This window comes from Schistocerca serialis, chromosome 1, assembly GCF_023864345.2.
Source record: "Schistocerca serialis cubense isolate TAMUIC-IGC-003099 chromosome 1, iqSchSeri2.2, whole genome shotgun sequence".
In the NCBI taxonomy this organism is placed as follows: domain Eukaryota; kingdom Metazoa; phylum Arthropoda; class Insecta; order Orthoptera; family Acrididae; genus Schistocerca; species Schistocerca serialis.
In genome coordinates this window covers 681,124,602-681,144,861 of record NC_064638.1, presented here as the reverse complement: position 1 = coordinate 681,144,861, position 20,260 = coordinate 681,124,602, and the positions used below count along the sequence as shown (strand labels likewise).

General features: G+C 46.3%; 1 protein-coding gene across 1 annotated transcript in view; it reads right to left on the bottom strand.

Moving 5' to 3' along the window:
* The window catches only part of LOC126424363 (cadherin-89D), a 253,872-nt gene that overhangs the window by 65,257 nt on the left and 168,355 nt on the right, over nucleotides 1-20,260 (bottom strand). Inside the window, exons 13-16 of the mRNA XM_050087256.1 lie at nucleotides 12,221-12,289; nucleotides 11,995-12,178; nucleotides 2,190-2,379; nucleotides 1,913-2,135 (exon numbers count right to left, since the gene is read on the bottom strand). Coding sequence (XP_049943213.1) covers nucleotides 1,913-2,135; nucleotides 2,190-2,379; nucleotides 11,995-12,178; nucleotides 12,221-12,289 — 666 coding nt within the window. The remainder of the gene's footprint in view (nucleotides 1-1,912; nucleotides 2,136-2,189; nucleotides 2,380-11,994; nucleotides 12,179-12,220; nucleotides 12,290-20,260) is intronic.

The window sequence follows — 20,260 nt, the reverse complement described above, 5'->3', positions numbered from 1 at the left end:
CGAATAATTTGAGGGTGCGAAGGTATAAAGTTTTTTTTGTTTTTTTTTTGTTATGGTTTTAGGACGCAAAACTGCTACGGTTATGAGCGACCGGTCTGTGACTTAGGAAAAGGTAAAAAAAGAAACTCGAAACCAGCAGCAATGAGAACGAAACCCAAAAAAATGGAGAAACTAAAAGCAGAAGGAAAGCTTAAAAAACCACAATAGAAGGGGGTTGGTTGTCCCCAAAAAGAGCTTCAAATGACTGACGTCATCTCACTGGCACTAATAAACTCGAGAACGCGATCGGCTGAGCGCGTGTCATCTGCTAAAATGAAAGATATATCAGGCGACAGCTGGAGACGGGGGCGTAACGGAGTAAAATAGGGGCACTCAAGTAAAAGGTGTCTTACCGTCCACAGCTGAGAGCAGTGGGGACAGAGTGGGGGAGGATCGCCACTTAAAAGATGTCGATGGCTAAAAAGACAGTGCCCTATCCGGAGTCTAGTTAAAATTACCTCCTCCCGACGACGCGTTCAGGAGGAAGAGGTCCAAGCACAGGAAAGAGCTTTCACGTCCCGCAATTTATTATGGGGAAGTGTCGAACAATGTGCGTGCCATAAAAGAACAACACGACGACATAAAACACTCCGTAGATCGGCGAAGGGAATCGTGCAAATAGCTGGCCGAAGAGGAGAGACCGAAGCCTTTTGGCCGCTATATCGGCCGCCTCATTTCCACAGATATCAACGTGTCCTGGGATCCAGAGGAACGCCCCAGAGACGCCCCCCAAGTGGAGAAAGCGTAGGCAGTCCTGAATCCGGTGGACCAGAGGGTGGACAGGGTAGAGAGCTTGGAGACTGACGAGGGAGCTGAGAGAATCTGAACAGATAACATACTGTATCCGCTGATGGCGACGGATGTATTGGACAGCCTGGAGAACAGCGTAAATCTCCGCAGTATAAACCGAACACTGGTTGGGAAGCCGAAATCGAGTTGGGGTGTAGCCAACAATATAGGCACTTCCTACCCCAAACGATGTTTTTGAGCCATCACTGTAAATAAATGTGGCTTCCTTCATTTGTGCACATAGAGCAGCAAATGCCCGACGATAAACAAGTGAAGGGGTACCATCCTTGGGAAACTGACAAAGGTCACGAAGCAGGCAGGTCCGGGGACGGAGCCAAGGCGGTGCTGTACCCCAAGTTGTCAAGAAAGTTTTAGGAAAGTGGAAGGAAAGAGAATGGAGCAGTCGACGGAAGCGGACTCCCGGTGGTAGCAGGGAGGATGAGCGGCCTGCATACATTAAATCCAAGGAGGCGTCGAAAAAAATGTCATGGGCCGGATTTGCAGGCATGGAAGACAGATGGCTAGCATAACGACTCAGAAGGACAGCTCGCCGATTGGACAGCGGAGTTTCAGCAGTCTCAGCATAAAGGCTTTCCACAGGGCTGGTGTAAAAAGCTCCTGACACTAAACGTAATCCACGGTGGTGGATAGAGTCGAGACGCCGAAGAATAGACGGCCGAGCAGAGGAGTAAACTATGCTTCCATAGCCCAATTTCGAGAGCACTAAGGCGCGATAGAGGCGGAGAAGGACCACTCGGTCCGCTCCCCAGGAGGTACCATTCAGGACAGGGAGGGTGGAAGGTATAAAGGAACAGATATTTGACAGAAACAAGTAGAGAACTGTATGAAGCGCAAACCAATTCGAATCTCCCGGGACAGGAGCACTCAGTGGCGACTTTGACGTTCTGACCTGGAGGAGGAACGTGCTCTCGGCTGGCAGGCGACGCAGAGGCCGAATCTCGCCCCTGGTGCGGTGCACGGCGAAGAAGTAGCCGGTGGCGTTGTCCGCCGGCGCCGAGGCGGGCGGCTGTGCCCACTCTGTGCGGCGCCGCGACGCCGTCAGCCAGGCGTCGTCGGCGTCCACGTCCACGTCGCCGTCGCCGTCGCCCGCGAAGCGCGTGACGGTCCAGCGCGCGCGACTGTCGTCCCTGCTGGTGCGGTACTGGGTGCGCGCCCAGCCGCCGCCGTCCACGGAAGCGTCCAGCTCCAGGAAGGCGTCGCTGGAGTTGAGGCTCTCGGCGACGGAGCGGTAGTGCGGCACGGACCAGGGCGAGCGCGGCCCGGCGGTGAGCACCTCTGCCGCCAGGCTGTACGACACGCTGGCGTTGTCGCCCGCGTCGCGGTCAGTGGCGACGAGCCGCAGCAGCGGCGCCGACGGCGGCGCCGTCTCCTCCACCGTCACCTCTAGCGGCGCCCGCGCCGACCCGCTCACGTTGCGCACCTCGCTGCGGCGCGGCTCCCCGTGCAGCACCACCAGCTGCACGAAGCGCGGCGCGTTGTCGTTCACGTCCGTCACGCTCACCGTCAGCTTCGCTTCGGAACTCAAGTTGCCTGTGCGACAAAAGGACAGCGCATTAAGAAAAGTGCAACTCGTTCCCGCTACCGAGAAGGGCAGACGGACAAAAATTGAGATGTTTGCATTCCGCAGACGTCTCGTAACATCTACATTTATACTCCGCAAGCCACCCAAAGGTGTGTGGCGGAGGGCACTTACGTGCCACTGTCATTATCTCCCTTTCCTGTTCCAGTCGCGTATGGTTCGCGGGAAGAACGACTGCCGCAAAGCTTCCGTGCGCGCTCGAATCTCTCTAATTTTACATTCGTGATATCCTCGGGAGGTATAAGTAGGGGCAAGCAATACATTCGATTCCTCATCCAGAAACGCACCGTCTCGAAACCTGGACAGCAAGCTACACCTCGATGCAGAGCGCCTCTCTTGCAGAGTCTGCCACTTGAGTTTGCTTTAACATCTCCGTAACTCTATCACGCTTACCACATAACCCTGTGACGAAACGTGCTGCTCTTCTTTGGATCTTCTCTATCTCCTCTGTCAACCCGACCTGGTACGGACGCCACACTGATGAGCAATTCTCAAGTATAGGTCGAACGTGTGTTTTGTAAGCCACCTACTTTGTTGATGGACGACATTTTCTAAGGACTCTCCCAATGACTCACAACCTGGCACCCGCCTTACCAACAATTAATTTTATATGATCATTCTACTTCAAATCGCTCCGTACGCATACTCCCAGATGTTTTACAGAAGTAACTGCTACCAGTGTATGTTTCGCTATCGTACAATCATACAATAAAGCATCCTTCTTTCTATGTATTCGCAATACATTACATTTGTCTATGTTAAGGGTCAGTTGCCACTCCCTGCACCAAGTGCCTATCCGCTGCAGATCTTCCTGCATTTCGCTGCAATTTTCTAATGCTGCAACTTCTCTGTATACTACAGCATCATCCGCGAAAAGCCGCATGGAACTTCCGACATAATCTACTAGGTCATTTATATATATTGTGAAAAGCAATGGTCCAATAACACTCCCCTGTGGCACGCCACAGGTTACTTTAACGTCTGTAGACGTCTCTCCCTTGAGAACAACATGCTGTGTTCTGCCTGCTAAAAACTCTTCAATCCAGCCACACAGCTGGTCTGATATTCCGTACGCTCTTACTTTGTTTATCAGGCGACAGTGCGGAACTGTATCGAACGCCTTCCGGAAGTCAAGAAAAATGACATCTACCTGGGAGCCTGTATCCAATATTTTCTGGGTCTCATGAACAAATAAAGCGAGTTGGGTCTCACACGATCGCTGTTTCCGAAATCCATGTTGATTCCTACAGAGTAGATTCTGGGTTTCCAGAAATGACATGATACGCGAGCAAAAAACATGTTCTAAAATTCTACAACAGATCGATGTCATCTGCTCGACGACCTTTCTTGAAAACTGGAACCACCTGATCTCTTTTCCAATCATTTGGAAACTTCCCTTCCTCTAGAGACTTGCGGCAGAAGACTCGTAAAACTCAGCTCGCTCCGCCGGTCGATGAAATCCAGAGTGGTGTAGACGACGGCGACCAGGTCGATTTCAGAAAAGTACTCAATTCCGCATTGTCGATTAGTGAACGAAATACAAGTCTACCGAGTGTCTAAACAGTTTTCCGACTACGGTCATAGCTTCCCAGCAATTAGAGCTTAACACGTTGTTCTTAATGGAACTATATTGATAGTCATTACTGTTGACGGTATACGTAAATTAACTAGTGGGTAACGTCCGAAGCCTCGTGAGGCTTTTAAGACGAGGCTGCGGTTTATAGGAAGGTTACAGCGGCAGAAGACTTTAGCGAAATGCAGGAAGATCTACAGACGTGTGGTGTTTGGTGAAGGGACTGACAGTTGACCTTGAAAGTAAGTAAGTGTAATGTATTGCACGTAAATAGACAAAGATATCCATTACTGTCCGATTACGCTCCTGGCGAAAAATCGCTAGAAACAGCAACAGCCGAAAAATACCTAGAACAAAACTGTCTGGAGCGACGCAATGTGGAAAGATTACATAAAATCAAATGTAGGAAAGATAGGTGCCACGGTGAGAGTCATTGGAAGAGTATTCGGAAAATATACCGAGATCCTCTCCTGACGAGGAAGGTGGTAAAAATCTTGTAAAGCTCGAGTTTTATCTCCGATATGAAGTTGTCTAAACACCGAAAGACTTTACAAGAGAATATGAATTCCTCTGCTTACAATTAAATATGCAGTTCTTTAACACTACACTGCTTGCTGACAGATTGAATAGTGCGTGAGATCAATATTAATATTACAGTAATATAAAGAGCATTTAAGTTATTAGCTCCATCATATAAATGTAAATATAACTATTGTCCAGAGTGAAAACCGCATTTTTTGATAAATCTACAGACTAACAAGCCTTTCAAATCCGTCAATGCGTTGCATTGAAGTGTCTGCATGGCGTTATCATTAAAGGTGGCTAGTACGGTACGTTACACTGTAACACATCATTTCCGAATTTCTCAGGATCCTTGTTCGAAGGGGTGATTATCCAATTTTGATTTTGATTGGGGCAATGATTTTGTTCTGTTGATCTGACGTGTTGTATACGCATCTTCATCCCACAGTGGAGCTCCTCAGTTGACATGGAAAGTCATCCGCTTGAGCACTGCATCGTCTACAGACGCGTGCCCATCTGCACACAAATTGTTTCCGATGTTGTAATATGTTTTCATTTTTGACGCTGTCGGAGGTGAAGTATACAGACTGGCGTAATATACACTCCTGGAAATGGAAAAAAGAACACATTGACACCGGTGTGTCAGACCCACCATACTTGCTCCGGACACTGCGAGAGGGCTGTACAAGCAATGATCACACGCACGGCACAGCGGACACACCAGGAACCGCGGTGTTGGCCGTCGAATGGCGCTAGCTGCGCAGCGTTTGTGCACCGCCGCCGTCAGTGTCAGCCAGTTTGCCGTGGCATACGGAGCTCCATCGCAGTCTTTAACAATGGTAGCATGCCGCGACAGCGTGGACGTGAACCATATGTGCAGTTGACGGACTTTGAGCGAGGGCGTATAGTGGGCATGCGGGAGGCCGGGTGGACGTACCGCCGAATTGCTCAACACGTGGGGCGTGAGGTCTCCACAGTACATCGATGTTGTCGCCAGTGGTCGGCGGAAGGTGCACGTGCCCGTCGACCTGGGACCGGACCGCAGCAACGCACGGATGCACGCCAAGACCGTAGGATCCTACGCAGTGCCGTAGGGGACCGCACCGCCACTTCCCAGCAAATTAGGGACACTGTTGCTCCTGGGGTATCGGCGAGGACCATTCGCAACCGTCTCCATGAAGCTGGGCTACGGTCCCGCACACCGTTAGGCCGTCTTCCGCTCACGCCCCAACATCGTGCAGCCCGCCTCCAGTGGTGTCGCGACAGGCGTGAATGGAGGGACGAATGGAGACGTGTCGTCTTCAGCGATGAGAGTCGCTTCTGCCTTGGTGCCAATGATGGTCGTATGCGTGTTTGGCGCCGTGCAGGTGAGCGCCACAATCAGGACTGCATACGACCGAGGCACACAGGGCCAACACCCGGCATCATGGTGTGGGGAGCGATCTCCTACACTGGCCGTACACCACTGGTGATCGTCGAGGGGACACTGAATAGTGCACGGTACATCCAAACCGTCATCGAACCCATCGTTCTACCATTCCGAGACCGGCAAGGGAACTTGCTGTTGCAACAGGACAATGCACGTCCGCATGTATCCCGTGCCACCCAACGTGCTCTAGAAGGTGTAAGTCAACTACCCTGGCCAGCAAGATCTCCGGATCTGTCCCCCATTGAGCATGTTTGGGACTGGATGAAGCGTCGTCTCACGCGGTCTGCACGTCCAGCACGAACGCTGGTCCAACTGAGGCGCCAGGTGGAAATGGCATGGCAAGCCGTTCCACAGGACTACATCCAGCATCTGTACGATCGTCTCCATGGGAGAATAGCAGCCTGCATTGCTGCGAAAGGTGGATATACACTGTACTAGTGCCGACATTGTGCATGCTCTGTTGCCTGTGTCTATGTGCCTGTGGTTCTGTCAGTGTGATCATGTGATGTATCTGACCCCAGGAATGTGTCAATAAAGTTTCCCCTTCCTGAGACAATGAATTCACGGTGTTCTTATTTCAATTTCCAGGAGTGTAGCTTATCTCGGTGTCATAACTTCCTACGCAGAGTGGGGTAAACATCCAGGTGCCGCGCTATTCAAACGCGAAAATCGCCATATTTAACATATTTTTATTCGATAAGATCTTGTCGTATCTATAAAACAATTGCTATCATGAATATTGTCTCATACACACCTTCCATTCACGTGCGAAAGAATACCGTAGTTCAGTTAAAAAAATTAGTTTGAGTATATTTGTCATTAAAGTATTTGCTCTTTACTGCAAGAACCTCTAGGCACTAATCATCACGGTGGAAAGAGGTTTCGAATCTCTTTAAGGAGTCGAAAGTTGTTTGAAACAAAAAACTAATATGCCTCAGGTTATATGTAGCAGTAAGACGTAAGCCTTCCTTATCAGCGATTAGTGCACGTAACTAATAATCGCAAATATACGTTTTTGTAGTAATGATTCTCGATTATTACTGTTATGATTGAAAGTTGTGACGATTCCCACTACAGCAAGCCGTGCATTTTACTGCAAGTAATATTAAATTTAGATATGCGTCATAAAGCGTTATTGACACAGGACGCAAACCGGGCTGTATTAAGGAGCAGCAGGTAGTCATACCGGTAGGCACCTACTGTAACACTTGGTCTGGAAGCAGATAATGGGTGGGAAGAGCTGTTGAATTGGTACGAGATGACGAAATGCGCTTGCAGTCTGAGGGTCGGAAACGTATTTGTAATAACTACTGTGAAAAAAAAAGGTTTTCATCATATTTCGATAGATTAAGGTTTTATTTAAATACTCTGAAAAGGATTTTGCTGAAAAATTTTTTTCGAGCATTTAAAGATCATTTTCCTATCACGTGTGTTTATGTGCCACGCCCACTTTTCTGTCAAATGGCTCTGAGCACTATGGGACCTAACATCTGTGGTCATCAGCCCCCTAGAACTTAGACCTACTTAAACCTAACTAACCTATGGACATCACACACATCCATGCCCAAGGCAGGATTCGAACCTGCGACCGTAGCAGTCGCGCGGTTCCGGACTGAGCGCCTTAACCGCGAGACCACCGCGGCCGGCTCCACTTTTCTGTCACCCACTTTTCTGCGTATATTTTAGATCTTTATATCCCATACATTGCAACGTTAGAAATTTTTTTTTTTTTTTTTTTTTTTTTTACTCCTGAGGGTGTTGGCTATCCTTGGAATGCAACGGTGGGTATTCTTTTGCTTCTGCTCTTTGTAAACAACGCGCTTTCAAACACGCGGTTAGTTTTGTTCAAGTGTGATTGCGAGCATTTGTTACACTTACGTTTGCAGTGCTTGTTTACGTGTCTTTTGTTGTGTGTATTGAAGATGACGAAACGTAAAGGCATAATCAAGAAACGACAATTTAGAGTAAACAACTTCAAAGCTTTCTGGACAAGAGGTTATGTCGCCTGGCAACTAGGTTTCTAATAGTAATTCTTCAACAAGTGAATCATCAAAGAAGCTCTCACCATTTCAGGAGAGTTACAACGAATTTACTGTAAATGACAAGAGGTGCAGTAACATTATCATAAATTTTAGAATATTATCAGACGTAATTTCTAAATCTGTACAATGTAGACAGTGTGGTGAGTCACAGGGTGTTTGGATTTAATCTGCACTAAATGCTCAGCTGTGATTTCATTTATGAGTTCTTCAAAACCAGATGCAAGTGGCCCTTACGGAATTAACACTATATTAGTTTATGCCTTGCGATCCATTGGCAAGGGCATGGCTGCAGGGAAACATTTTGTTCAGTGATGAACTTACATCAACCACCAAATAAATGTGAAAAACTGACTGCAATATTAGTGAGAGCTGGCCATCCAGAGTGGCCGTGCGGCTCTAGGCGCTAGAGTCTGGAGCCGAGTGACCGCTACGGTCGCAGGTTCGAATCATGCCCCGGGCATGGATGTGTGTGATGTCCTTAGGTTAGTTAGGTTTAATTAGTTCTAAGTTCTAGGCGACTGATGACCTCAGCAGTTAAGTCGCATAGTGCTCAGAGCCATTTGAGCCATTTTTGTAGAGAGAGCTGTATGTGAGGTCAGTGAGGAAAGCATGAAACTGGCTGATAAGGAAGCAGTGGAAGAAAATTATGGATGTTCGGATATTGCAGTTGGACTTGATGGAAGTTGGCAGAAAAGAGGACATACTTCTCTGAATGGAATAGTGACTGCCACGAGTGTAGATACCGGTAAAGTGTTAGATGTGGAGATAATTTGTAAATATTGAAATGTTGTAAAGTCAATGAACATAAAGAACACAACTGTGTGGCTAATTTTAGAGGAACAAGTGGTGGTATGGAAGTTCATGGAGTACAACAAATATTTCATCGCTCCATAGAAACAAGAGATGTACGGTACACCAAATATTTGGGAGATGGTGACAGTAAGGCATACAACAATGTGGTGAACTCTAAGGCATGTCGAGATGCCATTATTAGCAAAATAGAATATGTAGGACATGTTCAAAAACGTTTGGGAACAAGGCTGAGAAAACTAACTGTTGATATGAGAGGAAAAAAATTAGAAGAGGGAAAATTATTGACCAGACAGGGTCGGTTAACTAAAACTAAATTAGAAAACTTGTAGGTATACTATGGGCAGGCAATTAGCAGAAATAAAGAAAATCTGGAGGCAATGAATAGAGATGTTTGGGCCATATTCTTCCATAAGTCTTCTACTGATGATAAGCCATGTCATGGATTGTGTCCATCAGGAGAAAATTCGTGGTGCAAATACAATAGGGCTCAGGCAACTGGAGAATCTTATTCTAAGGAAATGTCGGCATGGGAAGACTCAGAGCCCAAATGAATGTTTCAACAGCATAATTTGGAACCGCTTTCCTAAAACTGTGTTTGCAGGCATGCATACAATGAAACTAGGAGTCCATGATACTGTTATTACATTCAATTGTGGTAATACTGGAAAGTGTCGGGTACTGAAAAAGCTGGGAATTAATCCTGATGAAAATATGATACGGGGCTGCAACATTGCGATAAAATGAGGATAGCCGATGCACACAGGTCTGCATCTAATATGGGCAAGAAAGCAAGACAAACATCCAGGAAGGAGAAAAAAGCTGGAAGACCTGCTAGAGGCAAAAGAAGGGCCATCATATGCAGCAGGACAGTTTTAATTAGCTGTAAGTAGCAAATTTTGTGGAGAAATTACGACGCTCCCCGGTCGGATGCCCGAGAACTGTTCAAATTGGAAATACGCCGGGAAAACTTCAGATCGCAAATTTCAAAAGTTTTTTCTTTAAAGTCAATTTCCCGCAAACTAAAATTTTCAGAACATATGCCCCATTATATCAGAAACTATCATAGATGAATGACGTTTTCAGAGACTCTGCATAACATAAAAAGCCACCTCTGGTACCACATTCATTAATATTCCCCCATTAGGAAGTTCACAAAAAATATTTTCTGCCGAAAAAACTTAATATTTCTTGCTAATAAATTTAAAAAAGTATTTCTTAAAAACTATAAAATGGATAAAGTAGATTTCAGTACAGTTGACTCTATTAGCATCATGTAACATACAGTAAAAATATTAAGGTCCTGCATCAAATAGTTTTTTCATAAATTTGTCAAATACTTGCCTAAACTAACATGGATTAGATAGGCAAGGTGTGGTCCCTTTAAGAACAATAGTTTTATAAAACATTTGCCAGCTTATTGGTAAGCAGGAAGCAGCCTTTTGCATACGACACAAAGGTATCGGTCGTCGAAAATTTGATATTCTAATTTAGCGACCTAAGGAGTCAACCAGCACTCAGATATGGTCTAGAGTACACTACGTGTCATTTTTGATGATCTTATGATACTATTTTTACTTTTTATACCGTTAGGTTGGACGGCACTTGAAATAGAGAGTAGGGACTTTAGAATCTTGAATAATAATAATAATAATAATAATAAAGTGAGTCCATTAATTAATTCACGACAGCGAAATGTACTGTCGTCATGAACTGTAAAGCTTTTCCTTCCTCCGCCTTCCCCTATTGTCATTTCACCTACATATATCACACAAAAATCTCTCATTACGTGGCATAATAACCCACCAGCTAAAAAGTGACTGACTGAACGTCACGTGTAAAGTTAGTCACTTTTTAGCTGGTGGGTTATGATGCAGAAAGAGAATGTTGGTGAGAATAAGATTCTCCAATTGCCTGAGCCCTATTGTATCTCCACCACGTATTTTCTCCTGATGGACACAATCCATGACATGGCTTATCATCAGTAGAGGACTTACAGAAGAATATGGCCCAAACATCTCTCTTCATTGCCTCTAGAATTTCTTTATTTCTCATAATTGCCTGCCCATAGTATACCTGCAAGTTTTCTATTTCAGTTTTAGTTAACCGACCCTGTCTGGTCAACAATTTTCCCTCTTCTAATTTTTTTCCTCTCATATCAACAGTTAGTTTTCTCAGCCTTGTTCCCAAACGTTTTTGAACATGTCCTACATATTCTATTTTGCTAATAATGGCATCTCGATATGGCTTAGAGTTCACCTCATTGTTGTATGTCTTACTGTCACCATCTCCCAAATATTTGGTGTACCGTACACCTCTTGTTTCTATGGAGCGATGAAATATTTGTTGTACTCCATGAACTTCCATACCACCACTTGTTCCTCTAAAATTAGCCACACAGTTGTGTTCTTTATGTTCATTGACTTTACAACATTTCAATATTTACAAATTATCTCCACATCTAACACTTTACCGGTATCTACACTCGTGGCAGTCACTACTCCATTCAGAGAAGTATGTCCTCTTTTCTGCCAACTTCCATCAAGTCCAACTGCAATATCCGAACATCTATAATTTTCTTCCACTGCTTCCCTAGCAGCAAGTTTAATACTTTCCTCACTGACCTCACATACAGCTCTCTCTAATATTGCAGTCAGTTTTTCAAATTTATTTGGTGGTTGATGTAAGTTCATCACTGAACAAAACGTTCTCCCTGCAGCCATGCCCTTGCCAATTGCTCGTAAGGCATAAACTAGTTCTACTGTTTATGCCATAAGGGCCACTTGCATCTGGTTTTGAAGAACTCATAAATGAAATCACAGCTGAGCATTTAGTGCCAATTAAATCCAAAGCAATTGCTAGGCCTTTTTTACCACTGGCACTCTCACAAATTTTCACACTCTGTGACTCACCACACTGTCTACATTGTACAAATTACAGTACCAGTTATCGAAACTGCAGTTCTGATGAAATTTACGGTTGCTTCAGCAAAGCTTGCGGGCAATGTGGTACGGCAAATTTATGACCGAGCACGGAGGTAGCTCGCAAAGTGTTCGCAAGATGTGTATGGACTAAAAAAGCCAAGAATGCTGGTTGTGTCAGCCTTAAACTCGGTAATTCTTTTCCTCACACAAAAATTTTCACTGTTCTACAAACTCTACCCGATCGCTACCCGTGGAGTAGCACTCACCGGTGTCCTTGGCGACGACGCTGAGGTTGTAGTGGTCCGCCTGCTCGCGGTCGAGCGGCGCGCGCAGGTAGAGGCGGCCGGTGGCGGCGTCCAGGCGGAACAGGTGGCTGCCGTCGCCGCGCAGGCTCAGCGAGAAGGCGGCGTGGCTGCCGGCGTCGGCGTCGCTGGCGCGCACCGCCCGCGGCTGCAGCCGCACCTCGGCGCCCGGCGCCGCGTCCTCCCGCACTGCGCCCTCGTACCGAGCGTGCTCGAACGCCGGCGCGTTGTCGTTCTCGTCGTCCACGAACACCGTCACCTGCCGCACGCCAGCCACTTCACTCATCCTCTGCCAGTCTACCTCCCGTCCAATTCTCAATCACCTCTCTCACTAGGTAAGTGTTTTGCTCGTTTGGAACTTTCCCATTATGACAGAATAATGGACATTTTATACTGACAGAAACCGTAAATGCCTTGACCGAAAGATACCGATTTGTCATAAGGGACGTGGGACATTGTACCAATAGACTGCACAAACATATAACTGCAGCGCAATCACTGCAGAACAACTTCAAAAATGGTTCAAATGGCTCTGAGCACTATAGGACTTAACATCTGAGGTCCTCAGTCCCCTAAGACCTAGAACTACTTAAACCTAACTAACCTAAGGATATCACACACATTCAAGCCCGAGGCAGAATTCGAACCTACGACCGTAGCGGTCGCGCGGTTCCAGAGTGAGGCGCCTAGAACCGCTCGGCCACAGCGGCCGGCGTCGAAATATTAGTGATGAGATGGACTCACAGAAACAGTATGGCAAAAACAGTAGACACTGGCCGTTCCAGAAGGATCTTGGGATTTTTCGACTTTTTCTGAGGATTAGACAAAGGCAGATTGTCACTATAAACTATTTGGAACAAAACACTGGAAACTGAGTTGAGATCACAAGTTCCCATGAGACATTTATCGCTGACACCCTGTCAGCAGGGACACTGAGTGGTAGTCTCTGGCACTCGGCGATATAAAATTTCCTGGTAAATTAAAAGAGTGTGGCGAAGTGAGCCTCGAAACCGGTATCTTTGCCTTTCGCAAACAGGTGATCTACCATCTGAGCTATGCAAAATCGACACATAACTCGCCTTCCCAGCTTTTCTTTAGTTAGTACTTCATATTTAATACCCAAGTAAAAGGTCACAGGCTCGAGTCCCACTCTGGTACACAGTTTTACTCTGCCATAAAGTTTCAAATCAGCACATAATCCGCTACGGAAGGAAAATTCATTCCAGTCTTTCCTCTGTTTGTGGTGACCAGATCGACGCCATTGTGTTCGTGGACGACCTGGTGAAAAGTCGCAGGAGGCACATGAATTCATGTTGTGGGGAACTATCGAATATGACAACAGGACTGATTTTGTAATTGCTGAAGGGAAGCTCAATGTTCTCGAGTATTTAACAGGAATAGTGAACCATCTTGTCATAGCTTTGATGACAAGCATACGAAGTAGCTTATTCCAACAAGAAATTGGTACAATTCACACCACAAACGCCTCGAGAAATGTATGGATTCCTGCCTGGCCTGGGTGGTCCCCTGATTTGTCACTCACAGATCATGTGTGTAATGCAACGGGAAGACATAATCATTTCCTTACAGCCATCAGTCTTCGTGCACTGATGCGGAAGAAATTTCTCAAGCTGACATTCAGAGTCTGTATTGTGATACCTCCGTCAGCGGCCACTTTCGCTGACTCACAGCGCCAGCTGCCTGGGACGAGGGGAAAGTCGGATGTCATAGGGCGACCGCCTGAGACGTGTTCTGCAAACACGCAGAGGGTCGGATGGAGGATGCCCTAGCCTTGCTTAAGAAAGGACACTTTGCGGAGAGCCTAGCTCTCCTGGGAAGCGTGCCGAAAACTGATGGACCCCTGCAGCCGCTGGGATAGACCACAGACACAAAAGCGTCAAGAATGCACACGTGGAGGCTTGTGAATCGTTTGGCCCGCAGCATCCGTTTTTACCTACCTTAAAAAGCGAGAATGTGTCGACAATTATACACGCCACAGACACTGGGACAGAGCGTACACACAAAGTGTCAAGAATTCGCACAGAGAAGCATTTGAAACCAAATAATTGCGGGAGAAATCAGCCTGCTGAAAAAAATTTTTCCTTGGCAGCAATGAGGATGCTTATAAATCACGAACGCCAGCAGTTTCTTAGACGAAGCACAGACGTCAGGCTGTCCAGGCCTCATGCAGAGACAGCCGTTACAAGGAAGTGTTGTGTGGCTGCTTTCACAGCAACTTAAGAACGCAGAAAATCATCGAAGCAATGTGCGACCAACACTGGCAACAGCCTTGACAGTGAAGACGTGCTAACGCGCCAATTCCCTATTCACACACTAGCCCATGCAAGGCAGACAATTTCAGTTCTGCACTGTCAGACATGGTCACGAAATGGCGTTCAGTCATTAGGTATCAGGGCAAAATTTAGTCCACCAATAGAAACGCCGAGAGAGGAAAATTTCGAGGAGTCGTTGAGCTTGGCGGAATAGTGATGGAGGGGGAGAAGGGAGTCAGTGAGACCGTGCGGAAGCAAGAGGACCCGTGGGCACTTCGATCCATCGCCAACATCCGCCTCTCGACACCGTGATATCGCAGCTTCGGCCACGCAACACACAACATGGAGATCCTTCTGTGCCTCGCCACCAATCTGGGACATGGAGGCCAGCAGCTGACTGGACACCGCGCAGCTACGAGGAAACACGTCGTCGCCAGCATGTCACCACGATGCAACAAATGACTATGAGGAATGGTGAGACTGTTCATTCCCCTACCTTCCCTTTAATAACTGAGTCGTTTCCAAGCTCAGTCAAATCTCTTGAGATCTGTAATTTAATTTTAAGTGTAAAAGGTATTGTAACAAACGCAAGCAATTCGAATTTTAATACTGTAACTAACGTGTTCCGTTCGCACATCATCACCTATTCTCATAATCTTTTGTTGTTTGAGGCCTAGGGTGGGGCAATATCATTGGTAATTTGCATGGTACGTGAAATCACAGAGAATTTTGGAGGATTTACTACATTTTGGCCCCCAACAAGGGGCAATGTAATTAGAAATCTGTATGTCAGTTTATGTAAAAGATCAAAGAATTCTCGAACCACTATAGTATGCATCCCAGCAAGATGAAAGCAGTATTCTATCGGTGGCCACAGGAATCGGTCTATTATTGCTGAACATCGGTTCTGATTGGAATACCCTTTATGTGAGGAACATTTCCACAAAGTACGCTAAATGCTAAATGGTGTAACAGTTTACCATTTCGGTCAGTTGATGAGGCCCGTGAATTCTAATCGTTTCGGTTCACTTTATGAACATGCATGACATGACCGATGGGCTAAGATTTATCCAGTACATTTAAATTAATCAGGCAGGAGCCCCCAAATCGCCTGGAGTTACCGAGAATTTCGCCACAGACAGGTCCACAGGCATTATTGTAGTATCTGGACAGGTCGTACGGGCATGCATTGTATGTTTTCGCCTCTTGGTCAATGTGTCATTTGTGCAACAATAGCGCTACTCACAATCAGAGGGACGCGACAAATTGACACCTTAACAGAACTTGGAGTTCACGAATTTCTGAAGAAACTGAAAAGTAGTCAAATTATGCAGGAATGCTTTTGAAGAGGAATATTCTTGACGAGACCGTGTCTTTTAGAGTGGTAAAGAAGGCATGGCTGAAACGAAATTTGGTACCAGACATGCGGTTGGCGGAACGAATAATGCGAGTTGGGAAGTCAAATGTATGACATGCTCGTAGAAAATTTTTCAGAACGCCAGGGAAGAGATCCTCCTATGTAGGGCAGTACTGTCGCCGCAGCCTCCAACCGGGAGAAGCTCTCACGTGAGTCTCACATCATCAGCTGCGCACCACCAGCCAGGATTCCATTTCTATCAAGTTAGTAAGAAAGACTCTGCTGATTCTCAGAGTTACAATACCATATCAGGCATATTACTGTTTCCTTTCTCCAGTTGTAGTGCAACAGAATAAGTTATGCAAATGATAACTGAAACCAATCTTACTGGGGTGCCGACGGACAGAGTTGATCGCGTTCCGGAGCTTTCTACCGCTAAGAGATATGATATGGTCACTGGTAATCCAATCAAAGACTTCGCTGGCAACGCTGACCATTTGCCCACACTGTGATATTTACCTAAAGTGATTTACACGAAACTACGAAAAATCTAATCGAGTTGGCCGGACGGTGACCTGGGCCTCTTTTTGCCAGATTCAGTCCAGTTTCTCAGCCACAGGGCCACATCGCACAGTTGCAAAGAAGTCCGCTGTCATTTAGGACAGTTCACACCGCTGTTTCATTTGTATGTCTCTCTCTTCATTCGCTTGTTTGAGAAAGGGAGGACGATTACCGATTCATGTTGATCAACAACGAAGACATTAGAATCGGAGCACTACCTACGACAGAAGGATAAGGGCAAGAATGTCAACCGTGTCCTTTCCGGAGGAATCATCGCACTATGTGTCTTACGGGATTTGAGGAAACCATTCAGCCTTTTAATGTGGATGAACAGAAACAAATTGAAACGACCGCTTTCCAAAAGCGAATTCAGGGACTTAACCACTAAGCCATCTTGCTATGCGTTTATCTCAAACTGTGACATGTGACACTGTAATGTGTATGATTAGTTCACGTTGATACTCCGAAACAAACGAAGACCTTGATTAATTTGTGACATTTGCTATTGTTTCTAATGAATCAAAGCATCAGTTCGACCAAAATTTTTCTACGGCCGGTATCGGTCTTTAGGGCATTTTAAAGTGTTCACAACGGAACAACATGAGCCCCGTAATTACAATCACAGCAAAGAATATTTCAATGTCGTCTACGGAGTAACAAGAGAAACAACGTCGTCAATTGAAACCGCAACAATGAAAATATCACTCTCTTAGAGGATTTTGAATTCACGATGTCGGAGGGACCATTGTCTCTGACATTTGTGAGTGTGTTACGGGCGGAAACACTTGTCCCATTTCGATTACCAAAGCTGCTGTTGGTGTAGCTATTTACGTATCGGCTAGCTTTACGTGCTGGTGTCTGATGCCACGTTCAACAACAGATTATATAGATCCGACAGTATTACTAGAAATTAACAGATTTGGCATTCATGTTCGGACACATGTACGTGCGGGAGAAGGAGACTACAAAATATTAACATACGCTGCGTTACCACGCATTGCCCTCCCCCCCTTCCCCCTCCAATAACTTCCATTGCTACTACTGTAGTATCGTACGGGATGGCGCCTGCACGCCTGCTACCCTTCTTACAGCCTTGTACCGGGAGTAGCCGACTTCCTCACTCGCTCGCTACACGGGTACTTGCGAGCACAAGGAAACAATCTGACGTTTACATAACCAGACGGGTTTTTCTTCCTTTCAGTCTCCAGCGGTCGCCACGCGTCCTGTTAGCGCTAATCTCACACCGGTGCTGGCACCACATTGCTGCCGCCAAATGCGTACTCCTGGCGCTGGTCACCGTATCTTTCCGCTATCCGGCTATAAAGGTCGCGGCTCAACCGATTTACAACAGTTACACATCGAGTCACCCCGTGGCAGAATGCCGACTGTCCAGTGTCCCTGTCGGAGCTGCAGTCGTCGATCGCACAGCCTCTGCGGACTGACGTTCTTCCGAAGATCGAATAGCACATCGTCGGCACGTGCCAAACCTCTGTGTCCTCATAGAACGCCTCCTCTGCACCACTTCGTGGGTTGTCATCTCCGAACTAGCGCCTCGCGGGGCACCACCTGCTAGGGACTTTGTCCACAACTGAAGACTGAACATCAGGCAGAAGACCGCGGGTCAAATTGTCGGACAATCGCCGTGTGCCGTCTCCGCATCTCTTCGTGGAACGTCGCTTCCGTCATCGTGTCCGGGTTGTCACCCTGCTGGCCATCATCCAACCACTGCTCACGGTCACCTATAACCAGTCAAAGTAAATTTCACTGTGCAGCGATGCACTTTAAGTGCAGTCCTAAGGGATTGGCTGCACACCGAACAGCGCAGCGGTGCATCAAGAAGGCTCTAATCTGTGCGCCAGTGGAAAGAACGGGCGGCGCCACACATCTAGGAAGACAGGGTTCAGCATCCCCTGTCAACGCTGACTTAAACAGCGGCGCATCGCTGATCGGTCGAGGACTACGAGAGCTTCACCACTGAGTAATAGGAAGACGATACTTAGCGTGCGTTCAGCGAGTAATAGTAATGTGTAAAAGTATCTGCATGTAGGAGGCACAGGAAGCACATCAAGCCACCTCATAAAGAGAATTTAAGTTGTATTTCTTTCCTTTTCAGACAGAAAGTACTATATTAATCTGCAAGTGTCATGTACAGATCATTTGGATTCCTGCCACCGGCCATCGCAACTTCTCTTCGTCCTTCTTTGTGTCGGCGCCGACTCCCATAGTAGCCGACACAACACTTCAATACTGCGCGAAGTTGTGAATCTAGAGGCTACTGACCTAGATATTCCGATACTGCTACGGGAAATTTTTAATGGCAACATTACTACCATTTCAATTTTCATTGCGTTCATGAAAAAAAATTAATTTTAGATCGTGTATCTATATGTCGGTAAACAAAATCGCACTAATATGCCATTCGTTATAAAATTGAACGTTCTCTCCTTTGCTTGCTTTTCTTCTCTTTTTTAGGCTTCACTCTCTTTGCAATGTTAGGAGCACAAGCTCAGTTCTGGATATCGGACTGGGATGTTGACCCCGTTTCACTAGAAACGACTGTGGCTCGAACACATTCGTTTCTAGTTAGCAGACACAACAATAAACTGCCGAGTAAGTCAATACTCAACTGTCTCGGCGGTTGATGTTTACACAGTATCTGACTGCATTCCGCTAAAACTGCACTCTTTGCGGTAGTTTAAACAATATATCAGTGCGGGATATCGGTCTTCTATGCTTCGAGGTGTATGTGTACACACGATTTGCTGCAAGATCTTATTATCACAGCTTGTGATATTCAACGATTAGTTTTATTTAATCTTCACGCGGTACAAGATGAACTCACATGCCCAGAAATTGAGGCTGCTGACGCATAAACGGAGTTTACAAGTTTCGCCGCTACGTCTCAGACAGGAGATGTATGCTTTCCGCTGTTGGAACAGCAAGGTAGGGAAGTGCTGCGGGCTGCCGCACAGAGATGTCACAGGCGGTTTAATAAATCGTCGTGATGGGGGATGTGTGTAGATTACGGCAGCGGCCGTATCTCAGGCTTTGAAGAGCGATATTCCAGTCCATGATCGCACAGTGCAGTGTGATAGCAGAAGATCCTCGTATCGTATCAGCAAAGGACGTGGCAATAGTACAATATCGAAAACAATTACATTTCCGTAATTTTTAGAACATTTCTCTTAGAGCACAGCTGTTTTTTATTACTTACAGTGAAAATGTACAACCGCAAGAAAAAAAAGAAGGTTCTTGCGGTTGTGACTGTTCATTTTTTTTATTACGTTTCCGCCTATGAATGACATTTTTATATAGGTCCTGCAGTCGCAAGCGAAGAGTTATTTCAGATTATAGCACTCTCGATCGCGTAATCTCTTCATCAGAAAGTCCAAAATAAGTTTAGAATAGAGTTTCGCCACTGAAAGAGTCTAACCTACGCCCCTAGCATGAGGTTGCATTCATACGCGAAAGTCCACAACATAGCCGGCCGCTGTGGTCGAGCGGTTCTAGGCGCTTCAGTCCGGGACAGCGCTGCTGCTACGGTCGCAGGTTCGAGTCCTGCCTTGGGCATGGATGTGAGTGATGTCCTTTGGTTAGCTAGGTTTAAGTAGTTCTAAGTCTATGAGACTGATGACCTCAGATGTTGAGTCCTATAGTGCTTAGAGGCATTTGAACCATTTTTGCTACCAGTCGATAAGTGCACAGCTTACGTGACATCCCGTATACGATGATGATGATGATGATGATGATGTTTGGTTTGTGGGGCGCTCAACTACGCGGTTATCAGCGCCCGCACAATGTCCCAACCTTTGCTCAGTCCAATCTCGCCACTTTCATGAATGATGATGAAATGATGAGGTCAACACAAACACCCAGTCATCTCGAGGCAGGTGAAAATCTCTCTAACCCCGCCGGGTATCGAACCCGGGACCCCGTGCTTGGGAAAGGAGAACGCGACTGCGAGACCATGAGCTGCGGACGTCCTACCGTAAACGTCTCTGTCAAAATTACTGGTGTTCTGGTACTTAATCAGTGCTGT